Consider the following 20,373-nt stretch of genomic DNA (forward strand, 5'->3'; position numbering starts at 1 on the left):
GTGACATTTTTCAATGGGCTTCTAAATATCAGGTAAAACTCAATATGCTGTGGCAATATGTTTGGCTCACAGAACCCAGCCTATTTTTTTCTCTTGCTTTTGATTATATTCTTGACATTCTGGCACTGTTATGGTGAGATGTAGATATTTCCTTGCTCTTCAGGTGCCCTGGATCTAGTTTTACAAGCCAAAGAAAGGTGATTTTTTTTTTCTCTGCACTTTTCATCAGTATTACAGCAGTCTGACAGATGTCTGCTTGTAGATTCTGCAAAAGTCATGAGTTCCTATAAATGGCAGCATCACGATCCCTCCCTAAGCAGCAGTTCTCATGTCAATGAAATGTCTCCAGCTACCCACAACACACCCACAGCACAGAAAATCACCTCTTCCTGATTGTCTTCTCAGAGCAGGGTGCCTTGAAGGCATCAATGGCTCTGGGGGAGAGAAATATTGTCCCAGTCAGCAGAGTCCTTTTAGCTGTACAAAATTGCTATTTTCTGTGTCGTTCCAAGAATTAGAAACATGCAGCAGGATGCACATAATGGTCTCCACAGGTGGATGACAACCATTCCTACAAGAGATGTTCCTGTATCAAACCCATCATCTGCCATCCAAAAGAAAAGCACTACTTACCAGGGAGGTCTGCTGGTGTCAGCAGGTGTCTAGAAAAGAAACAGGTTAAGAGAAAAGTATTAGATTTTCTCCCAAGGAAGATGTTCCCCACAGGAGTTTGCAAGGCTTTCCCCACGGGTGCTGTGCTGGGAGCAGATCCAAGTAGCTATGGCAACCCTCTGCATTCTGCTTGACATTGGCCACTGTTCAGAATTAATTTGGGGCTGAGTATTGGTCCTGATGGTGTTAGTACCTCGAGTAATGACACATCTAAAGTACTATTCTTACTATTCTTCCATCTGTTCTTACTTCTTTGCAGGCTGCCCAAAAATGTCCCAGGAGAGCTGTGGGTCTCTGTATGATGAATTCCAGCCTGCTGAGAAATATGCTTGGTTTTGTTACCTTCTATGACCTCCCAGAGCAGGGACAGTCCTATTTATATATACCACCTGCTGAAAACTTCTGTCCTTGAGCTTCAGCAGCTTTTTTAACATAGTCTTCTTTAGCTGTATAATTCCTGGTGATTTGTGGTGTTCTATGCAATTTAACTATATATGAGAGAAGCAGCTATGTAGTGGGAAAGCACTTGTATGTGGAAACTCTTGACACAGAGACACTCAGACTAATAATTTTTTTGTCTAACATTCAAGCTCCCAAGTGGCAGAGCTTTCTGGCACAGAAACAATCAATAGTCCAAATCCAAGCAATTTGCACATGTATGTGAGCATGTACAGGTGCAGCCTCGTCTCTTATGGATACCTGAGGTTCTTGACAGAAAAAAAATGCCTTAAAACTATCATCATTTAATAGCTGGCTGTTTGAGTGAATTCAGACTTGGGTTTAGTTCATTCTCCAGAACAGGACTGGGTTTTGTCTTTATTTTTGTTTCCTGTGTCAGAACTACAAAGCAGATGGGTTTCAAACTACAGAAATTGTTCATGGTAGATGTTTTGATAATCCTTGACTGAAATATGATTCTTATTATGGAAAAAGAAGAAAAAACTCATCAAACATGATTTTTCCAGTTGTGAGAAAAAAGTGAGGGAAAGGGATTGTTTTTCTTGAAGTATGTTTCGAATTCCACATTCCAGTCTGGTATGGGTGCATACACTGAGGTTAAACTGTTCATGCTAATCCAACATAAGCTGATGCTAGGAATGACTGTTGAGAATTACATGGCCTTTTTCTCTATAAAAAATGTCTACACTGGAGTATCCAGCCCAAAATAGCAACGTGCTAGGCCTGGGCTAGAACAAAGGGAGAAGTAAAAGGAGGAAATGCCTGGTTTGGGGAATGAGATATAAACCTGAACAAGAGACAGTCTTGAGCATTTCCTTGCAGGGGGATTGTCTGCTGGCTGGAAAACAAGAGCCAGGGCACAGAGGTGAGGGAGAGGAGAGCCAGGCAGATGTCTCTTCCTGCAGGTACTGGAGACCCTTCTTTGCAGGAGACCAGGCACAGGCAGGCATGGCAAGGGGCTGGAGAAGGCTCACAGGGCTGTGAATCACAGCTGACTGAGGAAGCTGAGTCACAACAGCTGAGCTTTGTGTCCACAGCTCTGACCTGTGGGCTAGAACAGTGTGAAGGAAGATGCACAGCATCAGTGGGCAGTGCCATGGGGGTGGGAGCTGGTGCTGCTCCCCAGGAACTCCTGGCATGCTCCTGTGGCAGCTCTGGAGTGCAGCTTTGGGATGGTTCTTGACGACCAGTGGGTATTTCTGAGAATCCTCTGCAGATTTCCTTACCCTTGTCAATGTCTGTTGTGGCAGTGTGTTGGGGAGGGAATGTTGTGCACAGTTTGCATTGAGTTTGTGATACTGTAAGGCTGAAGCAAAGATGGACACGTCTCTCCTGCAGATCCAGGTCTTTCTCTCTGCCTTGGGTTATCTGTCAGTGAAACTTTCTTCATCAGCCAGTGAATTTTTTCTAGTTTAAAAGCCAAAAGCTCTGTAGTAACACGTGAGAATTGGGCTACACAATGCCCAAATGCCTGCCACTATAAAGAAGGTCACCTTAAAGAGCTCTGCAATATGGTGGATTGTATTTTGCCACTTAAAGGAGAGTGCAGTCACTGAATAACACCACGGGAGGGAGAAGACAGAAGAGATACAAATAGGCTGTGCTCACACTGCCTGTGTGACCCAGGTCAGAGCCCACACACACAGTAATGAAACAGTAATTTCTATTTTTTTTCTTCAAAGCACTTTGTCCATCCAGACCAAACCAGATTCCAGCATGGAAAGTCACAAGGTCAGCCCTGTATGTATTGCAGATATGCACATCCTTAGAGACACATGGGCTTGTAACAATCCCTTTGGAAGTGAACTGGGAGGTTTTTTCTTCCCATTGTTTCTGTTAGTGTCACAACCCTTGGATGTCTTGAACTAACTTTTCAGAAAGCCAGGCTGAGATATTTCTTCTCTAGTGTCTCCCTGAAGAATCTTGTTGCATTTGGCCACCTGAAGCCAGTTCTTTATGCTTCGCCATATTAGTCCATGCAATTACTGGACAGTCACAGAACACAAGATGTGCCAGCCAAACCTATCTGTTTTGGTTTTTGGTTTTTTTAATCATATAGCTCAAAGAAAACAGCTGCTGACCTTCTTTTCTGTTTTTCACCAGTTCTGTACCTGGAAGGATCTGTCCTTGTATTTGAGGATATTTTCAAACTGGTTGCTTTCTACTGCGTCAGCAGGTGAGTTGGATTCTTTTGTTTCCATGGTACAGTCATTTTGCCCTCCCAGCCTGCCCTTCCCCAGTCCCAGCACAGACCCCTCTATTTCCTCTGCTCCTCTCCAGCCTGCCAGAACAGATGCTAGTATCTACATTAGGGCCAGATCACCCCACAAGCACAGCTGTCCCTGCAGCTGGAAGCTTTGTCCATAGGGCTGCAGAATCATATAATTGAGGCTAAGAGGGCAGGGAGGAAGAAGGGCATTGAGTTCACTATTTATTTAAAGCTTCAAGCATACACACAAACACACACCACACACACACACACCTGGTAGCAACTCATCAAACCTACTAATGGACAACATGTTGCCTGCAGTCACCTATGGGGAATCCTTAAAGAAAAATAGTCCTGAAACAATGTTCTTTTGCTAGTATTGAAAGTGAAAACAAAGTGTATGTTTGCTGAGCACAGAAATACCAAGAATAATAGGTACAGAAATGGGAATGACCTGTAATGTCATTTTCACTGGTGCAAGGTTTGATCAGCAGCTGATGAGCCCCTCTGTGTGATTAAACCCATATGTCTGCAGCCTCCTCTAACCTGTGTCCTTGTGCTTAGCACACTGCAGCAATACCTCACCTACTTACCCCATCCCTACTGCAGCAGGCCTGCTTGTGTGTTGTTGTAGACTTTTGACTTCCTCTGTATAAACTTACGTGACTCTCAAAGTAGTTATTTCCTTTTAGGAGGAGAAAGCAGATTCAGGATATGTTTACAAGGCAGTCACATTAGTCACTTGGCTAGGTCACACAGTAGGAAGAGTCTGTCTGGGGTAGGATACAGTGTGCTAGAACTTATCTAGCCAGTCCCCCACTATCTGAGGGCTGCTTCTGCAGCCAGCTGAGTTCAACACTACTGAGGCACAACTCCTACCTGCATACAAGAAACCATGCTCCACCTCACCCTCATCAGTTAATAGACAGTCAGGCATTTAGATGTGTGTAGACCCTATGGGCATAAGTTAAACCCCAGACCCTTATAAAGATTTCTTTCTCCCCAAAGCAAAGAACAGCCCAAATGCAAAATAAAATTGGGCATTTCTAGTAAGTGTCTGGTGACGGAGAAAATATGCTCACATCTGCTTTCTTGCAAAAAGGATCATGGCTTAAGAAAGAAAAGTTCTTCTATTTGCCCCTGTTATAGATACTGTTTCTGAGTGTCAAATACACATTCAGATGGTTCATGTGATTTTTCCAGGCTACTGGAAACACAAGATAAAAAGGCAATAATTTTCTGAGAGAATAAGGTAATAAAAAGACACTGATCTACCATTTGCTGGCAGCTCATAGGAGCTCTCTGTGGTGGTGAATGTAGAGGCCTGAGAACAGGGATGTAGTAAATTGTCTATGAATAGCTGGAAACAGCTTTTCAGGGCTGACAGGCACTTCTCAAAAGAACTTTTGCTTGATATATTACCTACCTGTAGGCAACAGTTGACTTGATGGCTGGTCTGCAAACTGCTGCCCTATTAATAAAACTGTATTTTTAAAAAAGAGAAATATTCATGCATATAAAATAACAAAGAAAGCAGAAGGTACATGGACCCTTTTCCTCTTTTAAACCTCATATCTCCCATGAAAAAATAGCAAGCCAGGGAACACATCCATTAATGTCTGTGTGACAGCAGAGTGCTCAGCAGTGCACAGAGAACCCACAGAGAACACAAAACATCAGAAAAACCATCTGTTTAAAAGGTCAGAAATAGGCCCCCTGCATCCACCTGTCAACAGATAGGTCTGCAGTCCTGTGCTTTTTTGGGGTGTGCATTTGTATAACAGAGACCTCCTACTCACAAGGCCAGTTTTTTCCATAATAATTCCTTGTACCATGCAGAAGATTTTGTAAAACTTTTTGTGTAAAATGATCCTGCACCGTTCCTTGCTATCATTTAGAGACTGGCTTTTCTAGTCCTTGCTAGAATGGGATTTTAGGCAAGGACAGGGTTAGCAAATTGTCACTGTGCAAGAGGCAAACCTGAACAGTTCACTGGCAGAGAAAGTGCTCTGTTAAATTGCTTGAAACTTAGGGTGTGCTTCAGTGAAACTCTGCCAACATCCTCTGAGAAACCCAGAAATCCTTTTTTCAGTAGAAATACAGCATCTTTCCAGAAACCAAGTAGTCACAAGTCTGAGAGTGGACAGTTAGAGGGATATGTGTTTTCTCAGTGTCATGCAGCACTTTCTTACTGTCTGTCCCTTCACCTAAGGGTCACCCTTCCCCAGGCAGGGGCTTCCTTCCCCAATCCCTCTGTGCCTTGCTGTGTACCCATGCCTTACACTTACAGACATTTTTAAAAGAGGAAGCAGAGGAGTGAGAGAGGGACAAACAGAAAGAAAAAGGACTTCAAATCCTTTCCACATGAAGAAGATTGGCTTTTCTAATTAAAATAATTACAGTTTGCAGCACCTCACTTTTAATGGGAAAATATTTCAACCCTTGTGGCCTCCCCTGAGGTGAGAGGCATTCATGCTCTTTTCAGAGGACAGAGCCAGGCCACAGTGATTAAGCCAGTGCTATGGCATGAAGCATTACCACAAAAGCTTTTGTGAAATCAGAGCAACCCAGGCTGGCACAATGTCCATAATTCCTTACCAGCCACAACTTTGCAGAACACAGCTGAAGTTGTGAGCCAACCCAATCACTAAAGCCAAGCGAAGTCTGGAGTTCCTAACAATTGTGGGGTTTATCCTTTTGCTGTTTTTTTCATTGTTTGTTTCTACAGGGATTTGCTGCCCTTTACTCTGAAGTTGCCACAAGCAATATTAGAAGCCAGTAACTTTCAAGACCTTGAAATTATCTCCAGTCTGGGCATAGGTAAGTCCCTCAGGGCAGTCAGATTTTCACTTGGACTTGTGAGAACAATGGTGCCTTGCACAGACATAATGCAAGTGGAAGATGGATGAATTATTGCCTTTGGAATAGCTAAAGAGGTCTGAATGCAAGAGGGAGGTGTTTATGGTCATTATGTTTATAGCAGGATGCTGACAAAAAGGGCACTTGCCCTCTGGCCATAAACTTCCACCTGGATCTCGATCCAGGGTGTGGTACCTGCAATCTGGGTAAGCTGCACCTTTCACCAGCTAAAGTGCAGCATGACCTCTTGGGATAACTTATACATGCTGGAAGTAGCTGGAATCTGAGCTATTTGGAAAACACCTTTGCAACTTCTCCTTCTGATGTGTGGGGGCAATGCTGATGAAAGTGTGATATTTCAGAATTTTGATATTTCTGCTTCCTCCTGCAGGATTTCTAGTTGGTAGAGAAATATGTATCGTCCCAACATGTTCTCTCACCTCACAATAATCACATGCAAAAAGGAACATTATTTTTAGTGACAGCACCAAACAAGCAAATTTTAGATGAGATGTATAAAGTTACAGATAGGAAAAGCAGTTCTGTTAACTAAGAGATCTCCTTTCTATTCCTTTTTATTTACACACTCCACTTAAGACAGCTGCTTCAGTTAGCCACTTTCATACTCCTTGGTTTTTCAGTTTTTCTTCAGGTGTTGAAATCAGCCAAACAATGGAAAAAGCTGACAAGTTAGAGATAGTTATTAGAGCACTCTCACTATTTTTGGATCTTCTGCATCATACCTCCCAGAAGGCATGGGCAAACCCCACTGGTTTCAGTTCAGGGAGTTTTGTTGAATTTCATCAATAGACTTGCCTCTAACACTTTCAGCATCCTCTATTTTGAGTATGTTCCATTTTTTCAAAGCATCCTTTTATACGGATGTCCAGCCAGCACTTATTGCTGATAAAAAGGTACTTTACAACTTGAGATAACAAGTTACAAACTTAATTTTTTATAACAAACAAATCTAAAAATTAGGATTAAAATGTAGGAAGTGTACCATGAATCTGCAATCTTCAGTCTGATTTGAGCCAGCAGAAGCTATCTTGATTCAGGCAACAGTTTCCAGCAACTTCTGAAAGAAGAGATTAGTTAAGCACAAGCACAAAGCAATATTGCTTGTAGTCTTTTTCCTTCTCTTTTGTTCTGGTGATCATAAAAGTAGTGAGGCTTGGAAATTTATTTGTTTTGGTTATTTCATACCAGGCAAGTTTCTGATGACAGAAGAAAACCTGCTGTTGTGTGCAGTTTTCCTGGGAAATGATGCTGCTTCCTGAAGTGCCATGCTGTCTTAATAGAGTCAAACAGGCTCAGCTACTGACAGATGCTGTTTATTGCTTCCTGGAACAAAATTTTGTGGATACAAATGGGTACACAAACAATAAAGGGCTTCCCAAAGTGGCATTTTCAAAGGAAACAAATCATTGTTTGAAATTCTCATACGTTGCTTTGTGTTTATTCCAAAGTAATATGTATTTCAAGGGGATAGAAGTAAGATGTCTATCTGCAAGCTGAATTGCTCCACAAAGGATTTGGCTGTTCTGTATGTTGTCACATACAGAGGATGTACTGCAGGCCCTCTAGTCCTGATCTCACTAGTACAGAAGTTATTTTAGCAGGAGAATAAGCATGATTGCACTGCACAAAGAGCACATACCATCACAGACATGCCAAAGACTCCAAGAGCTGCTTAATTATCCCTCCCAGAGTGCAAGATAAGGGAAGATCCAGGACAGGAATGGGAAATGATCAAACAGCCCTCTCTGCAGTGTGAAACAGTGTGGCTGTGCTGGGAAATGTCTGCCCTGAAGCAGCTGTGTTACTTGGTAGAACCACATCATCTGTTCCTTCCCAGACTGAGTGGAGCTTTGCATTTTCATCACAGTGCCTTGTCCTGACCACTGCTGAGAAAAATGACCAACTTCCCCTCTGCAGATCAGTTTACTCACCATTTCCTCAGCCCATGAGACTTCACAGCATTACATTCTGACTTAAAACAACTTCCTCTGCCTTGCATTTGCTGATACCAAGTAGAGCTGGAGAGCTAAAGGAAAATGGTACCCCAGCCAGCCTCAGATGTCAGGGGGTTCTCAGCGTGGTGTCAGTATGTGCAGTTGCATCTGCATGTCTATTCCCAAATTCTGCTGTTAAGAGTGCTGTTGTTCCTAGCAACATTATAATTTTAGCTGCTTTGCTCTTCTCCCTCTCACAGTAAGAAATCAGAGAATAAAACTGTTTTAACGTCAGTCACCCTAAGATAACATGCTGACATGCTTATAAAGCTGAATTTGCCATAGATGCTAGCCTAGGCTGCAAGAAGCTAAATAGGCAATTTTATCCTGATGGGAATAGATTTTCTTTTACTCACCTCTAGACATGAGAGCTGTACCCCATGCTCAGCACCGTGGGTCATCCCCTATATGTGTTCAGCCCCATCCATCCTCTCTTGGGCCTAGCATGTGATTCTGGCAGGGAGACACTCCTGATAGCAAGCACAGGGCAGGGTTCAGGCATTGCATGACAGCCCCATTGTGTCCCCTGAAATCAACATAGAAATGTGTGCCATCAGTGTCAGCTCTGTGTTTAGGCATGCTGAAATAGTTATTTAGTTGTCTGCATCCCTGTGTTTCCAGGATTTCCCATCTTCCCTTTATCCCTAAATCTGTGGGCATCTGTACAGTTCTTATCCAGTGAATACCCTCAGATGTTCATTGGTCAGAACATATGAGGTTTGCTGGATCCTGTTTCCTGATGCTTCCAGTAGTGGACCCTGGATCAGCAGCTTTAATATTGATCAAAAGCAATCAGACTTGTAAGGCAGGTTTGAAACCTCACCTTTGGGGAAAAGGAAAAAAGTTGGATGTGATACTGATTCAATTATAAAAAATGTACCAATGCTTTGTAATTTTTTTAAAACAGCTGTTAAAACACATTAGAAGCAGAGATTTCTGACATGAATGATTACTTGCATGTGAAACACTATCTTTCTTTTTCTTCATAGTTGAAGGCACTGAAGTAGTTAACTATTCCTTGGTTCTTCATCATACATCCTTCCTGTGTACAGTCGTTTGCATCATCTTTTCTGACACCTGCAGGCAGACAGTCTCAAGGTGTAAGGCAGAGAGGCCATGGTTATAGATAATAGAACTATAGACCTTATTAGTAATATTAATCTGGGGAAGGTGTTTAAAATCATGTGTTTCCAGACCAATTGTACTGCCAAGCAGTATCAGACAGTCTGTAGAACACATTGCCACATGAGCTTGCTGCATAGTAGAGCCATCTTCAGCTGTTGTCTCCTGGTGCATGTTGGATGCTGGCTGTCTATCTCAGACCTGCACCTCACTGTTGTGAGCAAGAGGCAGGCACGACTTGCCTGGGCTCTTCACATCCTCTCCTCAGTATCCACAGCTATTTGCACTTGGAGGGCTGTGATCACTGGGCAAGCACAGATCCTTTTCACAACCATTTGTATTTGTTACTTGCACTTTCCTGCTTGTACCGAAAATGCTGAAGAGCATTAACAACTTTCACTAGGTGAGTGTCATAAAATTGACAGGGGAGAGAATCCTGGTGAAGCTTCTGAGTTTATCCCCTGGCTTGAAGGATTTCACATGCATAAAACAGGCAACTCTTTCTTCACACTGTTTTGTGCAGAGGTTCGAAAGTTCAAAATTGAGACTTGTGTACCATTTCTTTTGACAATAAGTAGATTTTCTACATATCATTAGCAGCTAAAATTCTCTCAATTTTTTTATTTTTATTTTTAATTTTGCGCTTCTTTTTGCAGATTTCTGGGATTCCTACTTAAACCACAGAAGACAGGACTTATCCCACCCTGCAAAAGACACTGCTTTCAGTACTGCCCAGGCAGACAGTTCAAGATCTACCCAATGTTTTGCAAGTAGCACAAACCACTGCTCATGTGAAATTGAGCTGTCAATAGGAAATGACAGGCTGTGGTTTGTGAATCCTATTTTTATAGAAGAGTGCAGCAATCCTTGCCCTCCAGATGTACCTTCTCCTAAAGGCCACTCTGGGAGCATTGATCTCCCCCCTGCCACCATGCTCACTGAAAGGAGATCTCCTCGACGGCCTCCTCCCCCTCCACCTTCTCATGCCCTCACTCAGAAACCTTCCCTGAAGCTCCCACAGGACCCCCTGACTGCCAGGGAAGAAAACAAGCTACCTATTGAGCCACTCGGAAAGAGCATGGAGGCAATGAGCATTGCGGGCGGTGAGGACAGGGCAGAAAGGAAGCAGAGCTGCTGGGGCAATGAGCCCTCGGCAGCGAGCCCCAGCAAGGGCTCCCCGCCCGCCGCTCCCCCGCGGAGGCGGCTGAGCGAGAGGACCGCAGAGGAGAGCTGGGTGGGTAATCCTGAGAGTTGTGAAACGCCAAAAGGGGAAGGCACAGAGGAAAGCCAAGATACAAGTGCTGAGAGCAGAGATAAAACCTTGCTGTGCAAAAAGGCTCTAGAAATGCCTGGGGAGGTTCCCAAAAGGGCTGTGTCACAGCTGCAGAAGACGAAGCCTGAACCTGCAAAGAAGGAGGACATGCCTAAGATACAAAGCTATCCCATTGAGAAAGGAAAGTCACCCCCTGTCCCACCACCGAGAAGGAAGAGGGTTTCCCAGGCGCCGAGGATCCCCAGCTCCTACCAGCCGAAGCAAAGAACAGTGGCAGAGACGGCCGTGGCCACCGGGCAGGCTGTGTGCAAGGGCAGCCCAGCTACAGCCACAGGAGCTGCCACCTGGACACACACCAAGACTGAACAGGGACATGGCCACAAGTCTGTCAGCTCAGCTGAACTGGAAAGCTCCCGCCTGTCCCTGGAGGACGTGGGAGGCAGCACCATGGCTCAGGCATCAACATCTGAGCCAGACTCCTACTCCACCAGCAGCACAGAGGATGACCTGGAGATACTGAGTAGTTCATCTGGTAAAAAGACACGTTCTGTGATCTTGGCCAAGGCAAAAAACAGACTGTCCTTGGTGAACCTGTCCAACGTCTTCACAGTCTTTTTGTCTAGTGACAGGAAGCTGCAGAAGAAGATCGTGGAGCTGGCACAGGACAAGGATTCATACTTTGGCAACCTGGTGCGGGACTATAGAGTGTACAGTTTAGAGATGATGGCAAAGCAGAGCTCCAGCACAGAGATGCTACAAGAGATCCGGCTGATGATGACACAGCTGAAGAGTTACTTGGTGCAGAGCACCGAGTTGAAATCTCTGATAGACCCAGCCTCCTACACTGAGGAACAATTAGGTAGGTAACTGTGGTTTATTCATCCCTGGGCATGGTTTGGGAGGGTGGGGAGGAAGACAGAATTATGCAGACACAGGTTCTGCTTTACAGAATTATAAACCATTTCCTAAAACCTAAGCAGGACAAATTGAAGTCTGCTCTGTGGTTTCCAGTGCTTGGAGGAACAGCTCTAAAACCTGAAGACCAATGAGGGGAAAAATCCCCTTATGAATGCTTTAAAGGGAAAAGTTTAAGCAGAAGAGACGTTTTTATGTATGAGACAGACATGTATATATATGTGTGTGTGTGTTTATGCATACACATAGAGCTGAATTCAATGGAAACACAAAAGGTAAACTTTCCCCTTCACAGCTGCATTCCCACTTCCTTCCACTGCTCTGCTACAAGGATGGAGATTGGTTATGGATGCAGGGAGTTCCCTGCATGTGGCATGCAGTTTAGAGGTCAATCACTGTCTCATAGGGAGGAACTAGATTATGATGATTTTGAGAGTTAGGTTGGAGGAATCACTTAATTCTACTTTGTGCTCCTCAGAGCTCAGAGGTACAGAAGAGCTGTCTGCTGCAAGACTACTGCCAGTTCCAAAATGAAGTGTTCACCTCTTTGCTATAGATATAATTTGCCTTTGGGGAGAAAAAGTATTTTTTGTAACTGTTTAGAGGGGTTTCATGGTTTTTCATTCATATCCTGTGAGGGAATAATGTGCTGCTTCTCTCTTTGCTAAGGATTGGACTGGTCTATTTAATGTATGTCCACGAGAGAATATTAAAAAGAGCTGTAGGACGTTTTATCACAGTGAAAGCTGTACAGCCAGAAAAAGCACACAAGCACGCACACACATGCTCCTTTGAAAAAAAACTGTTGCTTGAGGACCTGAGAACCAGTGCAGAGCTATTTGTGGATCCTTAAGTCGGCTTAAAACAAGATGGGAGCTGGAAGACCCAGAATATGGAGTGAACTACAGAAGTGACCAGGGATTCCAGGAGATCCTTCAGTATTAGATGTGCAGTATTAGGGACTCAGCTAAGTGATGAGCCAGGAGTAACAGGCAGTCCACATCAGTCTCAGTGGGCTCTGCTGATTTCCTTCTCCCCAAACAAAGGCTTCACATGATCCTGCAGATCCCCAGCAGAACAGACCTGCAGCCAGCCCCTGCCATAGCTAGGAGAGGGAACCTGCAGTTTCACTTCCTAGGCACCTTGTAACGTCTTCAGTCTTTGTCCTAATAACCTCTTCCTTCAAGATGAGGAGTGTGGGGGCAGAACAAAGAAATCTGTCTTGGATTTTGATTAGTGAAAGTGGAAAGGAGGAAGAAAGAAGTGTCCTTGTTATGCTTGCTAGAGCTGCATGTGTGCAAGTATCCCACCACCTTCCCACAGACATGCCTGGTTCCCATCCTGTATCTAACCCTGTTCACTGATGGCTCCTTAACAGGATGATGTGGCCCAGTCAGCGTTGACAGGACTGCCTTCATCTGTGGAGGACAGGGATTCCCCTGGAAGATTTACCACTTGAATTAGCACTGTTTCAGGATGATTGGTTCTCTGGATTCTTTAAAATAGTTGCGTTTTGAATTCATAAATATTACTGCCCTCTGGTTCATCCCTCACCGCCTGAGCAGATGAACTCTTCTCCAATGACCTTTTTGCCTCAGTGCAACAAGAGGATCTCTTGCAGTGCCTCTAGTTCTCTAGGAGTTGCCTCTGGTTTCTAGGAATCAGACAACAGACTTCCTCATAGTCTGTCATGCTTCCTTTCATCTCCAGCCAAATATTAAGCAAATGCTCAACCCACTCACACTGTTTCCTGCTCCACAGGTGGCATAAGAGTTGTCTTTATAGGATCAGTAATTTAAAGTCCCTCGAGTAGTAATGATGAGAAACTTCTGACCAGATATTGGTGTCTGTCTGAGCTGGTGGCTACAGCTGCTTTGAGGGAAGAAATGGGTGCTTTGGGGGTGCAATTAATTTCATCCCAAAGTGAGTATCTCAAACAAGTCAGAAGGAGAGGTCAGAAGGGACATGAGATTGAATTGCATCTGGGCATCTGCAAGGGCAGGGCTGTGAGAAAAATCACAGTTAGGTGAGAATCCTCTTCTCTCCCCAGAGTTGGTTTTCCTGCTGCCTGGCAGTGCCATGCTGGTCAGCCAGGAGTCAGGCAAAGAGAGCAGGTACTGCTGGTAGCAGGAGGTCTCCTACAGCTCCAGTGACAGAGACAGACACTGATGTTCTTCTCAAGCCCATCTAGGACTTCTGGATAGTGTTGGTAATTAAATGTTTACTTTCTGGGATGTAATTTCTGTTCCTTTCTCACAGCTATGTAGTAGTGCTTGAATACCCAGCCACATGCTTCCTTAGGACTTGTACTTGTACTTGTATTACTTTATTGCTTATTCATTATGTGATTTGTGTTCTCCGTTCTCTATGCAGAAGTGATTGCTGAGACAGCTTTGTACAAATGTGTCCTGAAACCTTTAAAGGAAGCCATTAATTTTTCCTTAAAAGAAATACACAACAAAGATGGATCTTTACAGCAGCTGAAAGAGAACCAACTTGTGATACAAAACACAACTACCACTGACTTGGGCATCACAACCAGTGTGCCTGAAACTGCTGTGCTGGAAAAGATCCTTCACAAGTTCACAAGCATGCACAAGACCTACTCTCCAGAAAAGAAGATTGCCATCTTGCTAAAGACCTGCAAACTCATCTATGATTCCATGGCTCAGGGAAATCCAGGTACAGGACTCCTGCTGCAATGGTATCCACTATGGGTCTTTTTCCATGTATCAAAAGAACGTGTTTATGATACAGCTGCCATGGCAATATTCTCATTGGAGGTAGCAGTGATGGTTCATGTGTCTGGCATCTGATGTCTGCAGGTTGTGTTCAGAATGGAATGGTTAGTGAAGTTTTTCTGCACTAATAACTGGTATAAGATGTTACCTGTTTAAGTTTAAGCTCTGTAACTCCAAAAACTAATTACCTGTGTGTGTTTTATGGGTAATGTTATTTTTGCACAGGTCTTTACACAGCTCTCCAAATATCCTCAGGGCTCTGTTCCAGCTTGTAGCAGAGTAATGGTAAATTCTAGGAATGGGTCTTTGGGAAAAGATTTGGCCTTTACAGAGTTTTGCCTAATTTGAGGAGGAGATGCAGAATGCTGGTAGTTTGTTACTAATTCCTGATGATCCAGTAAATTCTAAAAGCCACTTCTTCAGTGCAAGGCAGTATGTGCTCTGAGTATAAACACAACATGGGCCTCAGGCCAGCCACTAATGCAGAAATGAAACCCTTGACCTGCAGACAGGATGCATCTTTGCAGGTAGACCAGCAAGTCCCTTCCTCCAGGAATCTGTTTTGCCAGTTCCAGAACTTTTTTTTGTGCACTGTGAACTGATGACTAGCCATACCTGAATTAGGAAAGAAGCCAGGTATTAATATTCAATAACTTGTGGTTGTTCAAGAACTCACAGTCACAAAAGGTGCTTTTAGCTGTTTTGCTTTATTTTGTACTGGCAACAGCCTTGGAGTGCTCTTACAGGGATTGTTATGTCCCTGCTGAGCCTCACCTCAAGGTGATCTCTTGGATAGTAAGCAACAAGGTTCAGGGACCAGTCTAGACACATTAAGAGCAGAGCAAAAAACCACCCCAGGGCTGAGCCTTAGCTGCAGAGTGGAAAGGACCTCTCACTGCCTTCAGGTATTATGAGATTTGGATATGTGTAGGGGAATTTGCTGTAACTTTGTTAAAACAGTTGTGTGAAGTTTGAGAATAAATTTGGTTTAGGTGAAGGACTTGCAAGCCTCATTAAAACCCACATAGTTTCCTTCTGATGCTGGTGGCATGTTACGTACACATCACATCTTAGTTAGCTCAGGGCTGGAATTTCTCTCTTGAAGGAAATATTGTTGTGTCACTTTATGTGACAGAAATGAGGAGTCAGGGAAATAATTCAAAAACCCCTACATGTTTAAAATATAGACATTCATGAAATCAGATGGTTTCATTGTGGTTTGCTGTGCTAATCAAAGCACTGCATTTCAGCCAGCTGTTTTCTCATCCTGAGTACTACTGCCAGCAGGATGTAGGTTGGAAGCTGATTTCACCCCTGTGCATCCAGTTTCCTCTCCCTTATATCAAGTTCCCTCTTCCTTATACATGATCAGTGATGCATATCAGGGCTTGGCCAGAAGAAAACTGTCCTGGAATTATGGACATGTACCCCAATGAATTCAGACCTCAACAAGAGGCTAAGGGGAGAAGAATGCTGTTATCTAACTCCTGGAAAACAGCAGACTTGGAGAGAAATTGAGTGAAATGCCCTGTAGACTCACTTAGAAATAAAATGTGAAGCCTCTTCCACAGAATGAACAGAACCCAGATAATTTTCATTTTCCAGTGGCAAAGACAAATTCTCAGCAACCTGAAATATTTTTCTGACAGGGAATTCCAGCTGGTGGCATGCAGAAGAGCATGCTGTGGGCTGCTCAGAGCAGATTTCAGTAGGTGGGAATTCTCCTTCTGCTCTCTGCCCATCTCAAGAGCAATAGAACAGGGCCCCTTTTGCTTTCAGCCAGCCATAAGGCACCACAGTGTTCTTCACACAGGAAGAGCAGAGGCCATGCTCAGCTTCCTGTGCAATAGCTTCTTCTCCTTTTCACTCCTTTTCCTCACTTCTCAACTAGAAAGTTCCCTCCTCTTCCAAGATCAGAGCAGGTGAAACAGAAAACTAATCATTCCCTTTGCTACAGGACCAAAATCAGTCTTCCTGTGTCATAAAGATTACCTGTTCAATCACATGGAAACCACTAGTGTTGCCTGGTTTAATTTACAATTTGTCAGCTCAGGCCAGGTCTTTATTCATTTTAGGCTGGTCATAGGATGAGCTGACCCAAGAATATGGTTTCATTTCTCAAAGCAAAATGCAAACACCATCAAATCAAGCACTTTTTCTTTTCAGACACATATGAAAATATAAGTTTTTTAACATTTTGAGACCCATGTACAGCAGTCCAGGTTTGGCCAGGATGTACCAAGAGGTACCAAGTTTCCTATAAAACTAAGGACAGGCTTACTCAGGAGCATCTGTATCTGTGGTGGTGCCCATCTTTGCCCTGCTGAAAGAGTCATGAAACTTTAAAGTCTGCCTTGACTGACCCTATGTATATCAAGACATTTTAAGAAAGGAGGAGATCTTTGGTTTGATTACAATTCATATTTCATGACAAAATCTGCCTGATAAATTGGCTATGGTTGAAATTCCTGACACTTAAGACTAAAAACTGAATGGGTCAGATCCTAAACTGGTTTAAACTAGCATTTCTCCCTCAAGCTGAAGGCAATCAGCTTGTGGAAGTGATTCATCACAAGGAATTAGGAAGGCAAGTTCACAGTGTTTGTTATACACCTTTCTTTCAGGAGACCACGGAGTACAGCTCCATGACAGAGTTGAAGTAGGACTAATCTCTGTCTGTATCTCTCTGTAGGTGGCCACAGAGGGCTATCATGCCCAGCTTCCCAGCACACACATTGTGGAGACAGTCCATGGAGTCCAGATGATTCATCTAGCTACATATAGGTTTCTGCTTTAGAGCAAGATGACTCAAGGCAAACTCCAGTGACAACACTGATTAATTCATTACTGGCTATAAAAGAAATTAAGGGGCTGTGGTTCAGATGCTCATATGTATTATGTAGGTAGTGATATTAGTAAGTGAATCCTCACCAAAGGCACAATTATGATAGTATTGAGATGTCTCACTGAGCTTTTCCAACTTCTATGCAAACTTAAATAACTGAAACATATGCCTCCAAGAATATAACCTACAATCTGAAAATATGTAACCTGCCTGCTAAAAATACTAGGGATGGTTAGTAAGAATAAAACACATTTAAAAAATAGAGTTTGGAAACCCACGCCACACAAAATGGCTGGCTTTTTTTTTTTTGGCACTAGAAAAATTAAGAGGCAGGAATCACGCAGCTCCTACATTTGGAAGGCATGCTGCAATGTGCACAGGGACAGCTGGGCACATAGGTGATTTATGTAGAAATACAGTAATGTTATTTAGAAATAAACCCCTTATTATGTGTCTTTCAGAAATACCTTTACTCAGACAAAAGATTAAATGTATATTGTGTGATATCAGTAGAATGAAAGTCTCTGCTTTTCATCAGGAACACAAGTGACACCTGTAGAGCGAGAAATGATGGAAATCTGCAATCTGTGGTGTGCACTGGCAGTGGTGTGCCTGGGTCACCCAGCCTTGTGCTGCCTGGGAGCTGCCACTGTGGAAGAGAACTGATGGGGAACAAAGCAGCAATAGGCATTGGTTTATGGAGACAATCTGTGAAGCAAAAAGGCCAAATTTGGTCAGTCCATGAGTGAGGAAGATAAGGGATGGAAAAGCTCTAAGTTTAGGCTAGAAGACTGAAAGATAGGCAGACTGCTTTCAAAGGAGATTAAAGAAGAATGGAGGTACCATTTTCTTACTGCAACATTTCTAACTTGTGAACTTCCTAAGATTATGAAGCTTCATTTTCATATTATCTTTAACCTGCACATGCAGCTGGACTATATAGTTCAAAACTCTAGTTTGTACTAGTTAGGGAATTGGCTAGGGGACCAAAACATCTGTTTTAATAATTTCTGTTTCATAGTTTTACATAGATAATGTGCTTAATCTGCTTTTGGAAAAAGAGGATAGATATGGCATATATCCATTCCATTTCTCTACCTTAGCTTTTAGAATGAAGTTTGTCACCCCTACAGAACTGAGCAGCCAGATATTAGCTGCACTAATGCACTCCTATAATGCTCTGAAGTTGGCAGAAACAAAGCTGTGTCTTCAGTGGGATAGCTGAGCTTGTGCAAAGGAAACTGGGCTCCAGTACTTCAGCAGCCAGTGAAGAGCCCATGCTAGAAGCTCCTAAAGCTGTCAGAGCAATCCCATTACACTGCTTATTATCATATCTCACTTCTGAGAAGGAAAATAAGGCTATACATAACAGGTTTACTTTGATATCTTTTCGAAGAGGATATTTGTATTTAAGTTACTTTTAATGAAGACTGATGGACTAGAGATTTTGGGTTTTCTGCCATCTAGCACAATTTCTACATTTGAATCAAAGAGACAGTTCAAATTTTTCATGGGGAGCGAATTCCTCTGATCTCTAAGCCATATATTTTTGAAGTGAATTCATGCTGTCTCCATCTATTAACTCACTTAATTCACTATATCACAAATTCAACCTTGCTGAAAGTATTATGGGATAGACAAGAGACAGCAAAATGCTAGTGTGTGGAAGGAAAGTGACAATCTTTTCTTATGATCTTGAACAAATCCCAGTTAACCTTTGTGCACCTCAGGTCTCCTAGCTACAAACTGAGGCTAAAATTCACATTTTGTGGAGATCTGCTTTTAGACATCAAGATAATGTTTGTAAAATATTAGAGTAAGATGCAGGGCATCACCTATGTCTGCTGGTTTTCAGAACATACGCAGACAGAAAAGAAACGTATGAATGTGTTAAAATAGGCTGTAATTTCCTTATGGAGGCTTGGGCAGAATTCCAGTTGCTTTAAATCATGTATTTAATTAATACTCATCTATTCAAGTGCTGCATCCCAGCCAGGAGCTGACGTTGTATTTGCTTTGCTATAAAAATAATAGGATGAGTTTGTGGCAGAAGAGAAGGCTTATTTTAAGCTTCTTAGAGATATTTATGAAATAAATGTTTCCTGACCCCACAGGGAAGAAGGGGAAATAAATATCTGGAGCAGGACACCACCACCTTGAATAGGCAAATTCAGTCTCACTGTCACTGGGAGCAGTGGCAGGGTCAGAGCTAGATTTAACTCTGTCAGCTGCAAAAATTCCCCTTTGTGAGAGACCACAGATGGAGCAAGCCACACAGGTCTAGGAATTTGGCTCAGGCCCAGCTTGAAAGTAGAGATGAGGAGACAGCAGCCTGCAGAGAATCCCCTGCTGCAGGTCCCAGATGGACACTGGCTTGTGCCCTGGTGCCTTTCATGGCACAGGAAGCATGTGAGTTCTACAGTGCTGAAGCAACCTCTCATGTCTCTTGGTTGACAGGCATTATTTCATCTGTCTTTGTAGACTCCTGCTTCTGGTCATGTTTGAGTTGCTGAGAGCACATATTATCCCCACGGATGGACTGAGATACAGAGTACCTCAGGGCCATGCTTGGACTGATGGCTGTACATGTCAAAGCTAGTCCCTGTACCAGGGCCAGGAGGGCAGGGGAGAATCAGAGTCCTGCCCTCTCAGGCACTTTTCCTTGCAGTCAGTGGAGAGATGCTATTGAGATGCCTACAAGGTACAATGTACCACTCTATCCTGTCTGACCTGCCCTTGGCCACACTGGAGGTTCATGCCAACACATGGAGTCAGAGCTAGATCACCAGTGATTAGTTTTGCTTTTCGCTTGTTTCTCTGCTCCTGCTGACTTCGGCTTTTGCTACAGATGTGGGAATTTAAAATTGGATGTCGCAGAGCCACAGGTGGATTAAGGTGGTGTCTAGTAATTTAGACAGGTTGTGAGGATACAGCATATGTAATACGTGTTCTTTCCATTATTTCAGTCAGACATCCCTGCTCAGCATTTATTACACAAAAAGAAAATGTAGATCAGATTTTCATATTTAAGGCATATAAACGGCTGGGAGTCCAATAATATTTCTATGAAGTCTTAAAGTTGAGAAGAGTTTATACCAAGGACTGGAGGGCAGAGCAGCTAAATCAGCTTATAGAAATGAAATAAACCACATAAAATAGAGTTGTCTCCATTTCTGATTGTACATACAACCACTTTACAGACAACAAAAAATAAAGATTCTGTAGGCATTCTTGAGAATTTTTCTCTAACTTTCACCTCTGTT

At 43.2% G+C, this 20,373-nt stretch overlaps 1 protein-coding gene across 1 annotated transcript in view; it reads left to right on the forward strand.

Moving 5' to 3' along the window:
* Positions 1–20,373, forward strand: part of LOC130254099 (ras and Rab interactor 3-like) — a 155,141-nt gene that overhangs the window by 125,564 nt on the left and 9,204 nt on the right. Inside the window, exons 21-24 of the mRNA XM_056493323.1 lie at positions 3,235–3,307; positions 6,069–6,160; positions 9,993–11,468; positions 13,898–14,206. Of these exons, the coding sequence (XP_056349298.1) occupies positions 3,235–3,307; positions 6,069–6,160; positions 9,993–11,468; positions 13,898–14,206 (1,950 nt within the window). The remainder of the gene's footprint in view (positions 1–3,234; positions 3,308–6,068; positions 6,161–9,992; positions 11,469–13,897; positions 14,207–20,373) is intronic.

Source organism: Oenanthe melanoleuca, chromosome 5 (genome assembly GCF_029582105.1).
Source record: "Oenanthe melanoleuca isolate GR-GAL-2019-014 chromosome 5, OMel1.0, whole genome shotgun sequence".
Taxonomy (NCBI): Eukaryota; Metazoa; Chordata; class Aves; order Passeriformes; family Muscicapidae; genus Oenanthe; species Oenanthe melanoleuca.